Genomic DNA, 22,022 nt, shown 5'->3' on the forward strand with positions numbered 1-22,022 from the left:
TTTATGTAGCGTGAAATGTCCGTTGAACTAAAATGCAAAGTAAAAAATTTAACAAAAATGCGGTTAGGGCCAAGGATGGGCAGCAGTGGTCATGGGTAGTGTAGCAAGTCAGTCTATTCAGACTATGAGAGACGAAGGAATGAACTGTTCGTAAATGCTCAAATGGGAGAAAGCGAAGTGAAAAACCATCTTGTATGTAGCTTGAAATGTCTGCTGAACCAACATGCGGGGGAAAAGAGGGGGGGGGGGAGTTTTGGTAGCATTCCGGAAAGAAAGAACCCCAACAGCCAAAGGTTAAAGAAAAAACATTTTGTTGTTTGTTCACGAAAGGAGGAGCTTGCTCCTTGACGTCGTTTCTCCAAAACATGTTGCACATCCTTGCGCAATGGAGTTTCGCATTGGTTGCAACGGTTCATGATCAAATCATCTCGACAACACAGTCTCCCCATTCAGTGACAAAGAACGGTGGTCCCCTTCTCTCCAGGCCAAGAATTCGGACTACTACTCCCAGTATGTGACTGAGGACTTCGACAAGTACCTGGAGCGCAAGCGGTGCGACCACATTCATGGCAACCACATTGAGATGCAGGCCATGTCTGAGATGTTCAACCGGCCAATCGAGGTGTACCATTACAGCTCTGGTGAGGGCACTGCTGCTCTATAGTTGCCCGCACTTATCTGTACTCCGTTTCATACTTGGCAGGCAGTGATGCTGAAGCTGCTTATGTGGTGCACTTATAGGAATGTTTAACACCATGCATTTCGTAGTCAACTGGCGATTGATTTGCAGTGTCCTTTATCGACTTCGGGTTATATTAGGACTTCAACATATTGAGGTAGGGCAAATAATGTATGCTTTTAATGCCTTGAGCACGCCGCGGTAGCCCACTGGCTGTAATGTTGCACTGCCGAGTTTTAGGTCGCAAAGTGGGGGTGAAATGCAGAAGCACTCGTTTACCATTTACGTCTCTTAATTTGACCCTGACGAAATTGATTGAATTATCAGGTGTGCCAATTTGAACAAGATGCTTAAAAAAATACGCCAAATCACAACGCCGATTCTATTTGGAGTATTTGCTCTATTCTGACATGCCCCCAAATGAAAGAAGTGCCCATTTTCTATATATTCAGAGTAAAAAAAAAGTGTAAATGACAGTAAAGCTCCTAAACAAAGTAGAAATTAAATGCGCACCCGATTTTTTAGCAAGAAAAATGGGCAGGGGTCTAATATGTATAGCACTATGGCAGCCGGTGTCTTAAAGTCGGCTTTGCCACGATACATCTGTGTTATGCTGTAAAGCATATGAGCGCCGTAAAAGTGATTGCGCTTTTGTATTTGATTGCACTGCGCAGTACAGTTTTCCTGAAAAAAAAAAGTTGCATGTTAGAATCATGTGAACACTGTAGTTGGACATATTAGGTTACGGTTATTGCTTGAAAAGGGCAGGCCAAAAATAGGCATTCGAAATTTCGACATGCCTTCAACCCATTCACTGTTCCTTAAGCTCCACCAGGACAGATGCTGCCACTAAAGGGGTCACAGTTGGGGTCACCATAGGGTTGAGCCGTGCATGTAATGACTGTTCAAGTTTGAGCTATCCAGTGACAGCCAATTTTAGGATTAAGATAACGAAAGATGGCAACACCTGTAAACAACCAGTGGTGTTAAACAAGCACGAGATATCAAACATAACCTTGTCATCATACATGTGCACCCATGAGCAAAATTATACGGACCACAGGGTCGCCGAAAAAACAATTTCTTTGTAATTAACGCACAAACGGAAACTGACCAGTGCACTAGAAAATTTGTTATGCGAAGTTTGGACTTCATTCTTTCATTTCAAGTTGCATTCACAGACAGAGGAGAAAATTAGTTTTATCGCACAATCCCTGGTACGTGTAGTTTTGCTCGCGGGTGTACATAAAAAGCCATGCAGGGCCGGATCAGCGGCACTGCACATCTACGGCAAAAACCCTCACAGGGTTAAAGAACCCCAGGTGGTCAAAATTAATCCCGAGTCCCTCACTACAGCGTGCCTCATAATCAGATTGTGGTTTCGGCATGCAAGATTCCAAAATTTATTCATTCATTCATTGTATGCCTTGAGCTGACAGCATGTGATATACACTTGAACCTCATTATAATGCATTTGAGAGTAGCCAAAATGACTTTGTTATATCTGTTACTTCATTATATCCATTATAGTCATTTAATGCAGTATATGCCCAATGTTCACATAGAAATAAGAATGTAGCTTTGCGGCCGGCAGAACTGCTACATGGCCACGCACGTGATAAAATTAGAATAAAACAGCAAAGGAATCCTTGGTGTGTGCAACATGCGACTTCTTAGCACCTGACGCGACAGCCTTCAAATAGCTGCCTTCTGTTCCATTGTGATGGTACTTTGCTTCTGCTTTCCACATGGCTCGTTGCGGTTGAGCAGCACGTGGCACAAAGCACAGCGCTCCACTGTGTTACCAAGGAGGAAAGCGAACTTCGCCACGCCGACTTGGCTGGCTCGTGGCCTCCAAAATTGCAACCAGTCTCAATGCAGTCTCGGAGGCCATGTCCAGCTGCCAACCCGCGCTGCATGCCACAGGGAGAGAGAAAAGTGAATGCACAAGTATTTTGCACCGCCGCACTAAGTCGCGTGGCTTGCACACGCAGGCGGGCACGGCCTGGGCATGACCCCCAAGATTGCGTCGGGGAAATCTCGGAGGCCAGATCCAGCTGCAGCTGCCTGCGTGCCGTGCCACGGAGAAAGGGATATGTGAAGGCACTTAATTTTCGCGCCATCAGTCATAGCTGTGCAGGCTTGCACGTCAGCCCCGAGGTTGCAGTGAGGAAATGTCAGAGGCTACGCCTGGCTCCACCTGCTTGCGTTACAGTTTGGTATATGTCCATTAAAAAAAAAAAGAACTATAGGCCTAGATCAAAATAAATATGGTACTGGATCTCTATGGCGATTTTGAGGGGAATTTCATTTACTTCATTACTTGCATTATCTCGTTGCATCCTGTTTCGTTATAATGAGGTTTGAGTGCATTGTGTTTCGTTTGCTATTGCGGGCAGTATGCTGTGAAAGCTGCAATGAGCGCATCTGTACAAACATGTCCCTGCGCTAGTTTCCATGGCTAATAGGCACATACCAGCAATGCCTTCTACCTGACACCTGCTTCATGTATTGTGACAGTAATGTACAAAGTCAGTATCTAAGCAAAATGATTTAGCACATTCGTATTACTTGCTGTCATGTGGCATGCGCTAGTGTTTGGTTAGGAATGCAGGTAATGTGAGAGGTTGCTCTAGCCTCCACAGGGTTGCCTGCTATGTATGAAAGGAAGTATAGGGAGATAAGTGGCACTACAGTGCTGGTGGGTATTCTATAAGAGTCCACCTATTGGACTGCCTATTTTGGCTGCTGCTAATAGGATGGGTCGGGGCACCCAACTTGCTGGGGACACCTGTCTCCTCCTCAGTGCTTCTCCGGGCCAGGTAGTCAGCATTTCAGCAGCAGCCAAGATGGACAGTCTGCTAGGTGGTCTGCCACGGCAGTCATCTGCACTAGAGCAGCATCCGGGATGTGGGCAAAGGACTGTTTCTTTATCTCCTAATTAGCCAAATATATTCTAATTAAAACACAGGTGTTTGCACTGGGGTGTACAGTCATATGAAGTGTAAACAGAGAAACTGAAATTTGTGTGACTTTGTATCTATTCATACGCACAGCAAGGGTGGTTGTCAAATGAAGCACAAGGAGCATCACACCTCGTGCAAGACAGCTGTAGTGTACGTCGTGTGTTGGCCGAAGCGGCAGGTGTAATCTTAAACCCATGCAACGCGATTTGTCCCTATCCAACTCCCTGCCATAGTTGTGGTTGCAGGCCTGTGTTGACGGGCACTTGCATTTTGTCCAGAGACGGGCGACAAATTAACTGAGAAATTGCAGAGGCATTTCATCGTAAAAAGATGGGAGACTCTTCTGTCAGGCTAGCATCTGTTTTGCATTGGTTAGATTATTCCTTGTTTGATTTGGTGTTAGTTTCACTACCTGGTGGCGCTTGTGAGGTTTGTACAAATGTTCCTTCCCTAAAGATACTTGAGGGTTTGCACTTGTGTCACCTAGTCCCTTCCCTTTGTCCATTTTTGTTAGCAACCCGAAGTAGAAACATGGAGAGCACTGCTGGTTTGCTAAGTCAGTAGAAAGACTCTGTGTGTCTCAGCTTCATTCAAGGCCTATAATATGTAAGGGTAGTCCTTTCTGATTATTCAACCTTCATGGCTGGCTGATCACTTTGATAAAATGGGCAGTATATCTCTCTGACCACTGGTAAAATGAAAAAAGAATGGCAATATAATGATTACATTATTCCTGCCTGTGTTCTAATTTCTTCTATTCCATTTGAGTAAACATTAGTATAAGCTATAATATGGGGGGAAAAGATTTCTTAAGGAGATTCCATCTCCAAGAAAGCCTCATTTATGCTTCGTTTATTATGCCGAGCCATATTCAAGACATGGCAGCATTCTTGTGGTGGTACGGCACCTTTTGGAAAACTCATATAGGTGGTGGTACCAAATTTCATTCTTAGCAGTATTGTCATGAATGCTGATCCATTCGTGTGGAGCACTCTTGTGAGGGAAAAGGGGCTACCTCCATGCAGAGCCAATCAACATCTTCCACGGGGGCCAACAGACGGACAACGAGCCAATCCGGCTGAGCTACCACCGCAACGTACACTACAACTCCATTGTGGACCCATACAAGGCAACAGTAGGCGTGGGACTGGGTCTGCCCTCGTTCAAGCCGGGACTGGCCGACAAGACGCTGGTGAAGGAGGCCCTGCGTGCCTCGGAGGAGCTCCAGCTGGAGCAGGCCATGCTGGAGGACAAGCTGCGTGCCACCGACTGGGAGGCCACCAGCGAGGCCCTCGAGGAGCAGGTGGCTCGCGAGTCCTACCTGCACTGGCTGCGTGAAAACGAGATGCGGGCGCGCAAGAAGGTGGGCCCCTCTCCGATTGTTCGCTTGGTCGGTTCGTGCTTGATGCAGCCACGGGAACTAGTTGATGCAACGTTATGGCATACCTGCCAGTCCTCCCGAATTATTCATTAAGTGTACGAATTCGGGCTCGTATTACAGTAAAACCACGTTCCTACGAGCACCACATTAACAAACTTTTCAGAAATCCCCTGCCGAATTCTTGTAGTTTCAGTGTAAAAAATATTTCAATACTACAAACTTCTGAATACCATACCTTTTAGAGTAATGATAATTGTTCTGTTTCCATGTCGTAACAACGCCTCAGTACTACGAACCAGCATTTTGAAATCTGGGGATTCTTAAATTTCCGTATATCCTTCACGGCAGCAGAAACAGTAAGTTAGCAGGCAAGGCGCAGAAAGCGGATGCCTCGGAACATGGGTTCTGAAAACCTGAGGCTCTCGGGGGGGGGGGGGGGGGTGGAATGTGCGGCTGAGACTTTCTTTTCTTTTGCGGAGGCGACAATGCATGAGGTTTTGCAAGCGCATGCCCCACCCCGACAAGTGTTGCCTAGCAACGGAGGTGCATGTCTTCCATCTTTTGCCCTTCTTCCTGCGTATGCCTCTTCCTTTTGCGCTTCTTTCTGCAGCTGTGCTAGCAACGTGCACGGAGAAATGTAACCTCTGTACTCGCAAAGATGCCACACGGTCCCACTTTGCACTTTGTGGACAGTGTCGGTTGTGCGTGCTTGAGCTTTGGAATGGTTCAGGTGCCCGCCTTGAGCGACACAGTTGCGGTGTTCATGGCAAGGAATGTGATGAACAAACAAACAAGAAACAACATTGTGCTCTGGAGGCAACATGGAGGTTCCTTTCTGTTGGTAGTTCTCTCGGCGTCAGCATCTGTTTTGCCTGCGTCACTCTTATTGGTGCTTCGGTGGTACGTTGCGGCAGAACCTGGAAAATAGCAACAGCGCAGGCCGAGAGCGAACAGCGACATTTTTGTGAATAGCTCATATGGTGACAACTTATGAACTGATGGGTTGACGGCCGGAATGGTTCATTTTGGGGCTTTCTCTATAACGACCTTTTGGAATAACAAACAATTTACCTACGTCCCCTAAAGTTCATTATATCGAGATTTCACTGCGCAACTTTACGAAGGCTGTGTCAAGTTTTATGAAAAATCACTTCTGTTTGCAAGAAAGATTCACTCGTGAATCTCTGAACTTTCCATCGCAAGTTTTTTGATGGTGAAAGGACACTACAGGGGTACCTGCATTAAGTTCCCGAAGCAGGCGAAATCAGCAACAGCTAATTCGCTGGTAAGGTCACTGTGATCTAAAAACAATGTCCAAAGATAAAGGATTGTAAACGTAGCATGTATGTGTCCTTCAAAAGTACATACTTGGAGCAAGCCTAAAGAAGAAAAGCTGTGCAACTACGCCCTCACCCTGCTAGGTGTTGTATTCAGGGATAGTACAAATTTTAATGTTTGCAGGTTGGCAGATATATCATAGGAAGATGCACTGCTTCATAGTGTAGCAAAGGAAATGTCTGTAACAATATTACTAATGTAAGGTGGTATACGAAACAGTAGCTAGTTAACTGTTTCCCTACCGCGCCGATTAGGCATTGTTAGCCCTCTATCGATGGTTTGGAAGGCTGCTTTCGAGACTTTCCACACCGCTCATAGACACACTGCACCATCGGACTTGAAGGAGAATTATATTTTTGTTTTCTAAGCAGTTCGATTTCTTCCTGCCAGGCGGCAATTTTCAGACACGCTCCTGAGCTTCACGATTGACAAATTAGAAAGCAAAGATGGCTGTCCGCTATTGATGGTTCGAAACCCAGTTTTCGAGACCTCCCACTCTGCTCATAGGCATACCGCACCATTGGACTTGAAGGAGGAGAACTGTGCTTTCATTTTCTAATCAGTTAAATTTTTCTCGTGCCAGGCGGCAATTTTTGAACCCTCTCCAAAGGTTTGCGATTGTCAAAGTAGAAATAAAAAATTACTGCCTCTGGAAACGATATGCGTGCTTCGAAAGATAGCAGATCTCGTGATTCCACTGCGTCTGCAGCTGATTTATCGATGGATCGAGCAGCAGCGAACCTGAGGATGCTACCTTTACGTAGGACTTTGACTCTGAGAGCGGCAACAACGTAAACCAGCCTGGAACATAGGCAGCCGCAGCCCGGCACGCCCAACTGTATTGCTTGCAGTTAAATTTTTGTAGTAGAATACCCATTCAAGAAGAATTTTCATTTTTTTCGGAGATAGTGCCTATTAGACGGCAGTGCATTTTGTATATCTCCTAATTTTTTTACATATTTTTCTTAGTAGATACAAGCATGTCTTTACAAACTTCGTTAAGTTTTATCCTACAATCTTGATTCTGGCAATTTATATCTTTTTTATGACATATATCTTGTTAACAAAAATTTTATGCGTGAAAAGTGCATTCATTTTTGTTTATGTACAGTGAAACCTCGTTAAACCGTAGTTGGCCAGAGCTCGGAAAAAGTACATGCTAAACGGTAGTTCTGCTTAACCGAAATAGCATGAGGTCGCCTACTTACCTGTCAAAGACGGAACTGAGAGAGCATGCAATGAAGGGGGAAAAAAAACATGCAGTACTTATTCACTTAGCGCAACAAAAGAGTTTAGTTTGATGCTGCGGCGGCCTCTCAGCGACGACAGTCTCTTGTAGCTGTATCACTGAAAAACAATGTGGCTCCTGCTGTTGCACTAATTTACCGGGTAGGTTTATGTTGAGAAGTCGCAAGAATGGCTCCTCCACCTAACAAGCATTGTAAAGATGGTGGTCCACTGCAAATTTGTGGTAATGGTGACCACAAGTGCTGATTTCACCTCACTGGAAGGTCTGCGTAATGCTAGGGCACCAAATCTGCAGGTGACTAAAGAGAAGGTGTAAACTTTATTTGGCTTATCATAGAATTTCTTTGATAAAGATGTGTATTGTTCTTGCAAAGCAATTTAATGTATCTACACAGGATTGTTAGTATTGTGAATGCAAAAGGTAGCAAAATTACATGGCCTTGATGCACTGCGAATTTTCACAGTTGCACAGTTGGGTGCAGTTAAAGTGCTAAGTTTTATTATTGATAAGATAGGCTAGCTGATGTGCAATATAATTTTGTTCTTGTGCCATGTAAACACACACGGTGCTTCATAGGCGCACTCGCAACGAACTGTGTTCTGAGTAGAATATGTTGCTGGCTTGGTTGGTTCAAGTCTAGGGGGTACATAGCACAATGTGGAAATAAGGTCTTGATAGGAGGGAGTAAGAAAACTTGCTTGCTTAGTGCTTGCTTTGTTCTTTCTGTTTCTTTCTCTGTTCTTGGTGTTGTCGTACCACAGAAAACTTCTGTCAGACATTTGGTCCCGCTCCTTTAGCTTGCGCAGATGCAAAGTCTGAATGCAGACCTTGCACAGACCTTGCGTGAAGCTGTTCAGATTTGCATATGCCTGTCCCACTTTGTTGCCGTGAGCAGACCCGGTCAGCCACGGCCACATCGAGTTCAAGCCTCTCCCCCCTGGTGGATGTTGGGGGCAATACGGCTGCGTCCGGAGCATCGTCCTCCCCACGGGGAGGCAGGGCATCCCCACGGTCCCGAGCCAGTCCCCGCACACCTCCACTCGGAGGGGCTCAGGTGCTGTCGGACCAGTCGGACAGTGGGGCCCACGCTGGGGACGGTAAAGGTGAGCTGAATTTGCACCCATATTATCTGGCCAGTGTGCGTGGCATCGGCCGCTCAATGCTGGCTGTTTCCTTACCTGGCTAATGCACACGAGATCAACTGCTGGCCATTTCTTTCGAAAGCTGGCCGCATGTGTTAACAGGCCGACCCTGCTACAATCCTTGAAGATGTGAATACTTGAATATCACTGAATCGAATAGTGAACATTTGAATAATTGTCTTTGCGAATTGAATATGTACTATCTGATTTTCTGTATATTCAATAGAGTTGGTCTTCAGACCCATGTGTTGCCACGTGCCTTGTCCGCCATGGAGCCCCTTGTGCTCGATGCCGGCCAAGCGAGCCTTTCGCTTGGTATTCAGCGCAAATGGAATGCTGAGAGCCTCACGTACAGGCCGCCGCTGCAGACGCAGTAGCGGAGGACTTTGGCACTGCGAGTGCTCCCCGACGTTGGCCTAACGTGGGGATCGCACACACACAGTGCCCGAACACCGCAATTTGCACCGCATCATCTGGGGTCATTTCTGTCACTACAAGGTTTGTACGGATAGACAAGACCGATCGATATGATAATGTGACATGGACAGAGGGCCTCTTCGATTTTCCACTTCTGGCTACCTGTGGGCTGCCAGAGCCAGCCAGAGCGCCTTCGTTTTTCTATGGTGGCTCCTCCCATCGCACGATGCACTTTCGCCAAGTGTTTGTTTTACTCGGGCTAGACGGTTCTCTGCCAGAACCAGCCAGGACGGTTTTGGTCTGGCTGCACTCTGGAAGTTCTCTGGCTAGCAGACTACAAAAAGAGGCGGTGAATGCTAGCCACCATCTTTGTGGGGACTGGGCAGATTGCAACGCGGGCGCTTGAAGACTTTTACCTCTCCGCCAGCTGCATGGCTATGGTCACCTTCGGATTTCCTTACTTCCAGCGTTATCTTTCTAAGGTTCGAACGTACCGTTCCGCCTTGCAAGACTGTGCGATAAGAGCGGTGGCATACCATTTGAAGCTTTGTGTGTCTGTGTGCGTGTCCCGTGAAGGGTTCTTAATACCAGTCGTGAACAGTGCGCCGTGCTGTCATGTGTGTGTGCTATCTGCATTGTGCTACGCGCAAGTTGTGGGCAATCATATCCACATATTGCGATGCCTTTTCGGTTCCTCTTTCTCTGGCGGTATCCCTTTTCACGGCTCTCTTATATGTGTGGTGATGTCTCTTTTTTTTTTTTTTTCTGAGTTAGCAAAGGCGTTGCAGCTATGCCAGTGTTTGCACCGTCTCCTCATCATATGTATGGGTGGCAGCTCAAAACCGACGTGTTCTAAACTAGACCATTGATGTTAAAAGAATAGACTGGTTGAGTAATGGATACACATACATTAGTTTATCGTTATCATGATCGCGACCAATACTGTTCTTCGTGTGAAACTTATCGCTGGTCACAGGCAGTGTGCATTTTCATATGCTAGCCGCATCCCCAGCTCCTTCAGAACAGGGGCAAAAGAGAAGCACCGTTTCTGAAATAGAAGCCCAAGCAGGTCGGCACAAAATTTTATGCGTATACACAAGACACACCTGATATCCTGCTTTTTCGTGTCTTGTCAAATGATGACAAAACACCAACTCATCAATGTCACCCGTGGGTGATGTGATCACTGCGAGCAGGCATTCTCAAGCGATCACTTTAGGGAATACAATCACTTACGTGCGTTTTCCCATCTTGCATCGGTCGCGTCGGAGGCCAAATGTTGCGTTGTGCAAAGTGAGGTGCCCTATGCGCATCCTGTGCCGAGTCCTGCGAAATTTCGTGAAGGTGATCAACTCCGAAAATCGAAGAGGCCCAGAGAGAGCATGACAACAAAAGCAGTCCGTATTACGTAAAGTGCGAAGATCGGGCCGATTAACTACCAATAGGCATGCAGATTGTGTTGGATACACGGTGATGATCTTCATGTTGCTTCAGCTGCCGTCGATCACTGATGAGCCAGCCGTTCGAACAAATTAGTGGCAGGCATTCCACAATGGCTTGTGGCCTGTTACCACATCGACCATCAGTGAATTCTTATCATGGTCACACTGCCTGGACCATTAAGCCTAATCAGTGCTGCTTCATTGGGCATTGGTGACTAAAGTTTTGGTTTCGGGCCGAATCAGCACAGATCGATTCGCAGCAGCTGCACGATACTTAAAAAGCAGACAATCCGCCTTGAAAACAAAAGTGAGACTCCACATGAACGAGGAGGAGAAGGAGAAGTGTAGCAAGCATCCTATGAAATTGCCGTGACCCTCCAGATTTCAAATTCTTTGGCAGGGTTCAAATCGTGCTGAACCTGACAATGAAATGGTGCAGACAGCACCTGCTCTTTAGTGTGTGCGCCGTCCATGCTCGGAGTGGTGATTTAGGCACGTGATGCGTGATCCAATCATCTGTCTAGCAGGTTGGCCTTACGATAACCCACTTGCCATAAAGTTGGGAAGCCCTTCTCAATTTCGCAGAAAAACTGGAAAAAAAACTTTCTGTGCAATACTAAATAAGGTTCCCACAAAACACAGGTCAACTGTCCAACTGAGAACGTTATTGGTATTCAGTACAGCAGAAGGTCATTAATTCATCAGTTTCAAAAGGAAAAAAAGAGGGCACTTGATTCTGTTCAACAGAAGTATTATTGATAAAAGTATTTCCAGACCTTCATATACTACAACTGAGCTGTAGTCAGTGCTGGCATACTAACTTGGTGTTCCGTTTAATGAGGGTAGACTGTACTGCAGTGAAGTTAGGAGGACAAAAGAAGCATATACAGTGCTAAAAAGTGGGCCTGTACTGTGCTACCGGGGCTTAGCAGAGAGACGAGAACTAGGAGTTGAATTCCTGATTAATAAGAATATAGCTGGTAACATACAGGAATTCTGTAGCATTAACGAGAGGGTAGCAGGTCTTGTTGAGAAACTTAATAAGAGGTATAAAATGAAGGTTGTACAGGTCTACGCCCCTACATCCAGTCATGATGACCAGGAAGTCGAAAGCTTCTATGAAGACGTGGAATCGGCGATGGGTAGAGTGAAAACAAAATACACTATACTGATGGGCGACTTCAATGCCAAGGTAGGCAAGAAGCAGGCTGGAGACAAGGCAGTGGGGGAATATGGCATAGGCACTAGGAATAGCAGGGGAGAGTTATTAGTAGAGTTTGCGGAACAGAATAATATGCGGATAAAGAATACCTTCTTCCGCAAGCGGGATTGCCGAAAGTGGACGTGGAGGAGCCCGAACGGCGAGACTAGAAATGAAGTAGACCTAATACTCTGCGCTAACCCTGGCATCATACAAGTTGTGGACGTGCTCAGCAAGGTGCGCGGCAGTGACCATAGGATGGTAAGAACTCGAATTAGCCTAGACCTGAGGAGGGAACGGAAGAAACTGGTACATAAGAAGCCGATCAATGAGTAAGCGGTAAGAGGGAAAATAGAGGAATTCCAGATCAAGCTACAGAACAGGTATTCGGCTTTAACTCAGGAAGACGAAGTTAGTGTTGAAACGATGAACGACAATCTTGTGGGCATCATTAAGGAGTGTGCAATGGAAGTCGGTGGTAACTCCGTTAGACAGGATACCAGTAAGCTATCGCAGGAGACAAAAGATCTGATCAAGAAACGCCAAGGTATGAAAGCCTCTAACCCTACAGCTAGAATAGAACTGGCAGAACTTTCGAAGTTAATCAACAAGCGTAAGACAGCTGACATAAAGAAGTATAATTATGAATAGAATTGAACAAGCTCTCAGGAACGGAGGAAGCCTAAAAGTAGTAAAGAAGAAACTAGGAATTGGCAAGAATCAAATGTATGCATTAAGAGACAAAGCCGGCAATATCATTACTAATATAGATGAGATAGTTCAAGTGGCTGAGGAGTTCTATAGAGATTTATACAGTACCAGTGGCACCCACGACAATAATGGAAGAGCGAATAGTCTAGAGAAATACGAAATCCCACAGGTAATGCCGGAAGAAGTAAAGAAAGCCTTGGGAGCTATGCAAAGGGGGAAGGCAGCTGGGGAGGATCAGGTAACAGCAGATTTGTTGAAGGATGGTGGGCAGATTGTTCTAGAGAAACTGGCCACCCTGTATACGCAATGCCTCATGACCTCGAGCGTACCGGAATCTTGGAAGAATGCTAACATAACCCTAATCCCTAAGAAAGGGGACGCCAAAGACTTGAAAAAATTATAGACCGATCAGCTTACTGTCAGTTGCCTGGAAACTATTTACTAAGGTAATCACAAATAGAATCGGGAACACCTTAGACTTCTGTCAAGCAAAGGACGAGGCAGGATTCCGTAAAGGCTACTCAACAATAGCCCATATTCACACTATCAATCAGGTGATAGAGAAATGTGCGGAATATAACCAACCCTTATATTATAGCTTTCATTGATTACGAGAAAGCGTTTGATTCTGTCGAAACCTCAGCAGTCATGGAGGCATTACGGAATCGGGGTGTAGACGAGCCGTATGTAAAAATACTGAAAGATATCTATAGCGGCTCCACAGCCACCGTAGTCCTCCATAAAGAAAGCAACAAAATCCGAATAAAGAAAGACATCAGGAAGGGAGATACGGTCTCTTTAATGCTATTCACAGCGTGTACAGGATGTATTCAGAGACCTGGATTGGGAAGAATTGGGGATAAGAGTTAAGCGAGAATACCTTAGTAACTTGCGATTCGCGGATGATATTGCCTTGCTTAGTAACTTAGGGGACCAATTGCAATGCATGCTCACTGACCTGGAGAGGCTGTGGGGGTTCCACTCTGCGTGCGGCTAGGGCTGAAGGCGAGCTCCGGATCTAGCCCCACGCAGTCGCTTTGTGTTACTCCCCAACCCTTAGCGCAGGAATCGCGGCTACGTCGGGTTCGAACGAATAAGGCAACCAGCGGCGTCAACTGTAAGAACGTTTATTGCTACCGGCAATAAAGAACACTGGCGGAGGGACGTCCTCTCTGTAATAGTAATAAATAGGCTGGCCTCGTTGCCCGGGATAGTCGGGCAACGTGGTCACTCACGGGTTGCGGCAAGTACTCCAGTCCGGCAGGTTAGGGATCCGGCCTCAGAGAGAGAGGGTCTCCCCCGGTCACGCTGTTTTGTACCTTTTTACCTGGGCGAGGGGAATGTCCTCCTCGCCCGTCAGCTACCTGCCCGCGAATCGAGGAGGAAGGGCACGCGCGCGTCGTGAGAGCGAGGGAGAATCGGGAGAGGGCATAGTGCGCCTCTCCCCTGTCTATGCCGGCTCTCGATGCGACGGCACAGGGGAAGATGGGCGCTTGTGCTCCCCACAAGGCAAAGCAGAAGAGTGGATCTAAAGATTAATCTGCAGAAAACTAAAGTAATATTTAACAGTCTCGGAAGAGAACAGCAATTTACAATAGGTGGTGAGGCACTGGAAGTGGTAAGGGAATACATCTACTTAGGGCAGGTAGTGACGGCGGATCCGGATCATGAGACGGAAATAATCAGAAGAATAAGAATGGGCTGGGGTGCGTTTGGCAGGAATTCTCAGATCGTGAACAGCAGGTTGCCATTATCCCTAAAGAAAAAAGTTTATAACCAGCTGCGTCTTACCAGTACTCTCGTACGGGCAGAAACCTGGAGGCTTACGAAAAGGGTTCTACTTAAATTGAGGACGATGGAACAAGCTATGGAAAGAAGAATGATGGGTGTAACGTTAAGTGATAAGAAAAGAGCAGATTGGGTAAGGGAACAAACGCGAGTTAATGACATCTTAGTTGAAATCAAGAAAAACAAAGGGGGGGGGGGGCATGGGCAGGACACGTAATGAGGAGGGAAGGTAACCGATGGTCATTAAGGGTTACGGACTGGATTCCAAGGGAAGGGAAGCGTAGCAGGGAGCGGCAGAAAGTTAGGTGGGCAGATGAGATTAAGAAGTTTGTAGGGACGACATGGCCACAATTAGCACATGACCGGGGTTGTTGGAGAAGTATGGGAGAGACCTTTGCCCTGCAGCGGGCGTAACCAGGCTGATGATGATGATGATGATGATGTGCTGCATATCTCGATTTCTATGTACCTATGTTACTGATAGCTTGCTAGATTCTTGTTATGCAATGCTAGATTTTTGAGCATATGCAAAACCGTATTTTCTTGCCCAGAATTTGTAAGTATAAAATTTTGTGAAGATGTATGATATTCTGTATTCAATTCGATACTTCGCTTTTTTCTTTTTCTTGGTTCAATTCGATAGTCGATTCAAAATCTACTATTCGGTATTCACACTGCAATTTTTCTCACTTTATAGTCACTTGAAAAAATATTCCAGTACCTTTTTTTTTTTTCGGAATCGGTCACTGAAGATGTTAAATACAATTTTTTTTTAATTGACCCTCGTTGGGGTATTGACAGCATCCCACGGTGGCGCACTGACAATAGTATCGCTGTAAATATACAGTAATGACAATCCTTTCACTTCTGCTCTGAGAATGCTCATGAGGTAGCAGTGCTGCCTACGTTTTTTGCCTGTGCTGTGGCAAGTCCGCCTAGGGTAAATGACATTGTCACATCTCAGGTTGTTTGGATGCTCACTGCAATCTATTGTCATAGTGGGATATTGGGTCTGTGAAATATTAATTACTTTTGCTTATTTAGTACGCACTACAGAGCATAACAATGTTCAAGCAGGACAGGCACATCATAGCAAAAGTATTGCAGTAATCAATGCAATGTATGGGCAGACACATTACAGAAAAAAATATAGTCATCAATACATTAGAATAGTGCCATTAGCAATGACAACACAGAAGATACAGGAACACATGCAAGAAGGTACCCAAAGAATGTAGAAATAAATACTGCAGTCTACACTCTTAAAGAAGTTTGCACACAAAAGTAGGGAGCACTGTGTTTTCAAGAAATGAAACGTAACCAAGGCAGACAACTATTATTGTTGTGGGACAAATATACATCCCAAAAGGTGCAAATGTTTTAAGAGTGCAACCTACATATAACAATTCCAGACATATAACACATATATAGACATACAGACATATATAGACATATAATTTATCGGCACCTGCTGTGGTTGCTCAGTGGCTATGGTGTTGGGCTGCTGAGCATGAGGTCGCGGGATCGAATCCCGGCCACGGCGGCCACATTTCAATGGAGGCGAAATGCGAAAACACCCATGTACTTAGATTTAGGTGCACGTTAAAGAACCCTGGGTGGTCAAAATTTCCGGAGTCCTCCACTACGGCGTGCCTCATAATCAGAAAGTAGTTTTGGCACATAAAACCCCATAATTTAATTTTTAACGATTTATTGGTTATAGCGACTACATTTCACTGCATTTAAGATTTTCCAATCCTTTCTATAGAAACTGCACCCAGATATAACGAACATTCTCAACAGTAGCGTACTGTTACAACGAACACTTCAAAACTGGTCGCAATGAAAGGAGGGTGTGCGCGAAGTTCCAAAGCACGGAATCACAACAGAAGTGGGTGCGCAGCAGTTCAACAGTCCAGTAGCGGCAAAGATACGAATGCCGAGATGAGTGAGCAGTGCGCGTGGATTCCAGGAGCTGCACTAGAAGTCGCTCGCCTTCAACCGTGCTAGGGTAGCCGTGCTTCAAGGCATGTCTCCCCATGCTTCAGGGCAAAGGCAGAATGGCGGCCGTGATAGCACGCTCCGATGCTATTGCAGAGGCCACGACGGCAACACTTTAGTTTTTGCATAGTTCTCCGTGCAGCACAGTGTGCAATCTTGGATGTCACGATAACAACACCCTCGTTTAGAGTCGGCAGATCTTACAATGGCTGTTATCAGGAGACCGTGGTTAATCTGCGCTTTGTTTGCTTCGTTGCTGATAAACATCACGATAACATTCTACCTTTTTCACTTCATACTTTTTTCGCCCGAAGCAACATGGAAAACGTAACTTCGTGGCTCCCGGCATGCATGCGGCTGATGCTGCAGCCTTGACAGCAAGACCTTTACAAAATGCCAGTATGCTGCAGCAGTTGCAACCAACTAGAACATTTCGCTATCATTCCAAATCCACTCACGTCCCGCTAATAGTAATATATATAACAAGCTCTCAGAGAAATAAGAATAGTGGCAGGTGTATTGTTTAGGTCACGTTTTTAACAAAAACTTTGAGCTAGGTGCTGGAAAATGCCGAGAACAAAAATGTAACACACAGTTGAACCTCACAATAATGAAATCACTGAGGGACGCAAAAAAATATTCGCTTTTGTGGGAATTTTATTTTTGGGAAATGAGACAGCACAAATAGGTAATGTGTTGCAGAACGAAACTATATTGTCGAAATTCTGTCAGCCTTCTTTGGCAAGCTTTGCTCGAGGATGCAGAACGGCATTTCCAACAATACAAAGTGCACCGCATGCGTCGATCAGCAATGGCAGCACTGCTGTGGAGCAGTATTCTCGGTCGCTATGGTGTTGGGCTGTTAAGCACGAGTTTGCGGGATCGAATCCCAGCCATGGCTGCCGCTTTTCGATGGGGCGAAAACACCCAGGTACATATATTTAGGTGCACATTAAAGAACCCCAGTTGGTCCAATTTTCCAGAGTCCTCCACTACAGCATACCTCATAACCAGATCATGGTTTTGGCATGTAAAACCCCATAATTTAATTTTTCTTTAGTATTGTCGGCCAATTCCTTTTGGAGATAGGATCACTTTCGCAAGATTTTGCATAACTGGGCACCGGATGCAGAGCAACAGTGCTCCATGCATGCACAGCATTTCTCCGGTGCATGCTGTCACCCGTAAGTGCCAATGCGTCCAGTGCCAAGCGCAAAAGGGATGGTATCTCGTATACCCGAAGGCAGTCGACAGAGATTACAGCCCCTCCGCACAAATGTACATCTGGCACCGAATCCGCACGTGATGCCTGTCTGGTGGCACCAAAACCAGTGTTCTTGAAACGAGGAATGCATGTTCCCAGACGATCGCTCAATTACGGCCCGATGCATGGCACTCCATGCTGCGACCGCCACCTCAAGCGGCATAAACAATTCCATGCAGGTGGGACGTTGATTTCATTGTCTTTGCTACATTTTTCTCGCCAAGGCGCACATTATGCACTGCACTAGGTGTGCAAAAACCGTCGTCACAGGTCGGTAGCAACGTGCGATCAACAAACAAGATGGTGGCCATGACGTGTTTCCGGCACACGCAATTGCTTTCGGCACTTGGTTGTTGTAAAAAAAAAAATGGCACCACCCACGCAAGTGTAGCGTAGTGGTATTTCAGACTTTTAGGGCAAAGCAATCGCATTTGAGCACATATTGGAGGCCTGCTAGCCTTGCGAGAGTAGGTAATATGCAGGCTCGCGTTCCAGGAAATTTGTTGATGAGGGATTGTAGTGCAGCAACATTTCGTTGTCACCCGCCGTGGTTGCTCAGTGGCTATGGTGTTGGGCTGCTGAGCACGAGGTCGCGGGATCGAATCCCGGCCATGGCGGCCGCATTTCGATGGGGGCGAAATGCGAAAACACCCGTGTGCTTAGATTTAGGTGCACGTTAAAGAACCCCAGGTGGTCAAAATTTCCGGAGTCCTCCACTACGGCGTGCCTCATAATCAGAAAGTGGTTTTGGCACGTAAAACCCCAAATATTATTATTATTATTATTAACATTTCGTTGTCGAGAGGTACTAAATACATAGACTCCTATGGGCGTTCGCCGGGGATACGAAAATATTCTGTTGTGCTAGAATTTCGTTGTCACAGGATTTCGTTATCGTGGGTTTCGACTGTACTAAAAATATGATTTTCAGACCAAAGCGTTAACAAATAGTAACTGCCACGGCCAGCTTCAATGCCATTAACTTTTATGCATTTTGAAGGGCGAGTCCACATATAAGGAACTACTGATACAACGACCACTTTTTGCGCAACTGTCAAATTCATTACAAACTGGTTCGACTGTGCTGGGTGTTTGATCAAATAAGGTACTGTGAAGTGATTCCGTTCAACTATTGTACGCGATGTGACTAATGCTTCGCTTCATATACAACACTATCCTCCATTCGGCGATCAGTTTGTAAATACGGGATTGAATTTGCCGTCTCTGGCATCGACAAGAATTGTTATACTTTTATACACACTGCACATGTTTTCATGCAATTTGCACAATCCATAGCCACAGGTGCTTCTTGAGCCCTTTTGTCTGCCACTTGCTTGATGGAAGAGTAGCAGCATTACGAAGAGACCAGAAAGTGAGTAGTGTAGCAGCTACAAATGGTGCTATGCCTCTCCGGAGGGCTGAACTGAAACGTGATGCCACATATGACTTGTTGTCTCTCGGCCTTCTGCTGATGCGCGTGTGGATGTCCGTGTTGGCATGCAGATCTGAGCCCCAAGGCAGGCAGCTCGGGCCTCTCTAAGGCTCGGGACAATTTGCAGCAGCCATCCTCGGTGAGCTCACCACACTTGCAGCTGCAGGAGGAAGGCTTCTCCCTGATCGAGACGGCCTCCTTCCTCAACCACCTGCCACCATCCATGTTTGGTGAGCGCTTAAACGCACAGTCCGTCAGCATCACCTACTGACTGGAGTAAACAGCTTTAGTTTAACACTAGCATAATGTCGAGGTCAATGGAAATAGCGTCACCGTTCCGTAAACTGACTTTGCAGAAAGGAAGTTTTAGTGTAGCTTGATAAGATTGCTTACATCTCGTGAACGCTATTCAGTTGCGCTTTTAATTTTGCATACATGTCGCCTCATAAATGATTTTATTTATTACCGAAGTTTTGTGTGTGCATGCAAAAAGTGTGAGCAGAACCACAATGACAGCCAGAAGTGCATTGTATTTGTACTTTCCATGCCTGCCGATCGGCAGGTCCCTGAAAATCCTTCGACAAAACGACGGTAGTAAGCGGAGAGACCTAAGAAGCGTTGAACTGTCCTCTTGTCAGTTGGACGCAAGAACTCTGCGACGGCAGCTAACTTCTCGGGGTCTGGCTGAACACGGCGGGGGCTGACTGCGTGTCCGAGAAACTTGAGCTCCTGAAAGCCAAAATGACATTTCTCAGGCTTGATAGTCAGATTTACTTTGCTGATTGCGATGAGTACGTGCTTGAGTCGTTCTATATGTTCATCAAACGTTCTCGAAAACACCACAACGTCGTCTAAGTAGACCAAGCACATCTGCCATTTCAGTCCAGAGAGAACAACGTCCATCATCCTGCCGATCAGCGGTGATATTGATACAATACAGCCATTGTGCCTATCTCTTGACCTTGCCGATAGGTGGCACTACCATCCCAGAAATTTTTCTCGTTAGGCCTCAAAGCGTTCCAAATGAAAACTGATACACAAAATTCCGCACAGTTATCCATAATACTTTTGTTATCGAAGCAGCCTGAGACTAAGCAAAAGCCATTTTACACTTATTTGCTACAAAGTGAATTTTACAACAATAATGCCAAATTCAGTTTGGGGTGGGTAGACAAGACTGTCGCCATGTTGCCACACTATTTACATACATAAACCACTCATAGCTGGTAACGTTAAACCTGAAAAATAGCGTTCATACACCGAATGTCATCACTTGTTAGAGTTCCGTACATTAACATGTTTGTTAATTGCCAATATGGTTTGCAATGATATTTTATCTTTCGAGCAGTACATTTTTTTTTTCTTCGAAGCGACATAGACAACATAATTTTACTCTTCTTGTGTAGATGACGCGCAGTCGTAATTCTGAGACCAGGACGTCCGAGACCTTCGCAGAATGGCAGCCCACCATAGTAGCTTTGGAAGTGTACACTTCCGGACTAACTCGGATTCTTCGCTCACGTCCCGCTGGTAGTTGCATATATTACAAGCTCTCTAATAAAAAATGGCAGCTGCACTTGCAGTTTCAAAATGACAGTTGATTGGAACTGTGCACCACTTTGAAATAGCTATGCGACGTCTTTCGTTCTTTAAAATAGGAAATTTGCAGCTAGGTGTAGGAACGCACCGGAAAAAAAATGACAATGAAAATCTGGTTTTTGCACCAAAGTGCTGCTGAATTGTAAATACTGATGCCAGCTTCAGTACAATTACCTACTTTTTGAGCATTTTTATGAGCAGGTTCATATACAACGAACTACTGATATGACAACCACTTTTCGTGGATCTATTGAGTTCATTGTAAATGGGTTTCACTGTAACAATAAACGGAGGTGTTACAAAACTAATGAAGGTGGTCAAGAATATCATTACTATTATTGTTATTAATATATGAACTTGGGATATGCCTAGCTTTCGCTTCATACTGGGGCAAAAAACTAGAACATACAAAGCTATAATGTATTCAGCATGTGCTGGCCTTCAGTGAACAAAAGCTTCCTGCTTTTTTTTTCCTAGTAGTGTTTAAATGAATGCTACAGCGGCACAGTACATAATATTTGTAAACCGTGGTAATGAGCTAGGATTAAAATTAATGCAGCACTGATGTTTCTGTGCATCACAAACAGTAGCTGTGATTCAGAGGCAATGCTTACCTAACTACCATAAATATCAGAAGATAGATTGAACTTTGCAAAAAGTTGTTGCAAAAAGTCGACCCCCCGCATTATATACCAGTCATATTTACTGGTTTATACAGCGCAGTCCACTTATAACAATATCAAAAATTTTTAAAAATTCAATCATTATAACCGGTTATCGCTATATCTAGATTGCCAAAAAAAGAAAGAAAATCTGCCGAACATTCCTTTGTAGCTCCGAAAACAAATTTGTTACGATAAAAAATGATATAGAAACTAGGCTGTGAAAAATAAAATGTTTATTTATACCTCTAAACAGCGTGTCAAGCGTTAGGCATGGCGAAGTAGTCAGAATTCTGCATTTGGTTTCGTAGCAGTTGCAGGTTCATAACCATGGTGTGCATTGTGTCCAGTGGCTGCGCGAACACTGGCAGCTATAATTTAGCGTGCATGAATTCAATGAGCGAGTCTATCGATGACCGGGTAGTTTGTGTCGATTGGGTCGGTGTCAAAGACGGGCCACTGTCAATCTCGTCGTCACTGCCGCTGCTGCCGTCGCCTCCGTCGCACAACGCTGCCCTCTGTCGCAACAACGATCGCCCCATCGGAGATTCTTCGCAGAACAAGGCAGCACTATCTGCACTCAGGAACTCCTCCATCAAAGCACCACCTATTTTATCGGCAGTAACGACATGCTCCCAGAGTTCGGAAATGTCGGCGGCTGCTGTCATGTTGTTTTCACATGTGGGGAGTTTGACCCTGGAGCACAAAGCCCGCAGTTTCCATTCATTGGTATGGTCACTGGTTCTAGCC

The 22,022-nt window shown here is 45.5% G+C and overlaps 1 protein-coding gene across 2 annotated transcripts in view; it reads left to right on the plus strand.

Moving 5' to 3' along the window:
* Positions 1–22,022, plus strand: part of LOC142592615 (OTU domain-containing protein 5-B-like) — a 54,681-nt gene that overhangs the window by 13,294 nt on the left and 19,365 nt on the right. The window contains exons 4-7 of one of the 2 annotated variants that reach the window (XM_075704155.1): positions 485–641; positions 4,671–5,008; positions 8,509–8,716; positions 19,083–19,241. In XM_075704155.1, coding sequence (XP_075560270.1) covers positions 485–641; positions 4,671–5,008; positions 8,509–8,716; positions 19,083–19,241 — 862 coding nt within the window. The remainder of the gene's footprint in view (positions 1–484; positions 642–4,670; positions 5,009–8,508; positions 8,717–19,082; positions 19,242–22,022) is intronic. The other variant, XM_075704156.1, reaches the window with a different exon arrangement.

Source organism: Dermacentor variabilis, chromosome 9 (assembly GCF_050947875.1).
Source record: "Dermacentor variabilis isolate Ectoservices chromosome 9, ASM5094787v1, whole genome shotgun sequence".
In the NCBI taxonomy this organism is placed as follows: Eukaryota; Metazoa; Arthropoda; class Arachnida; order Ixodida; family Ixodidae; genus Dermacentor; species Dermacentor variabilis.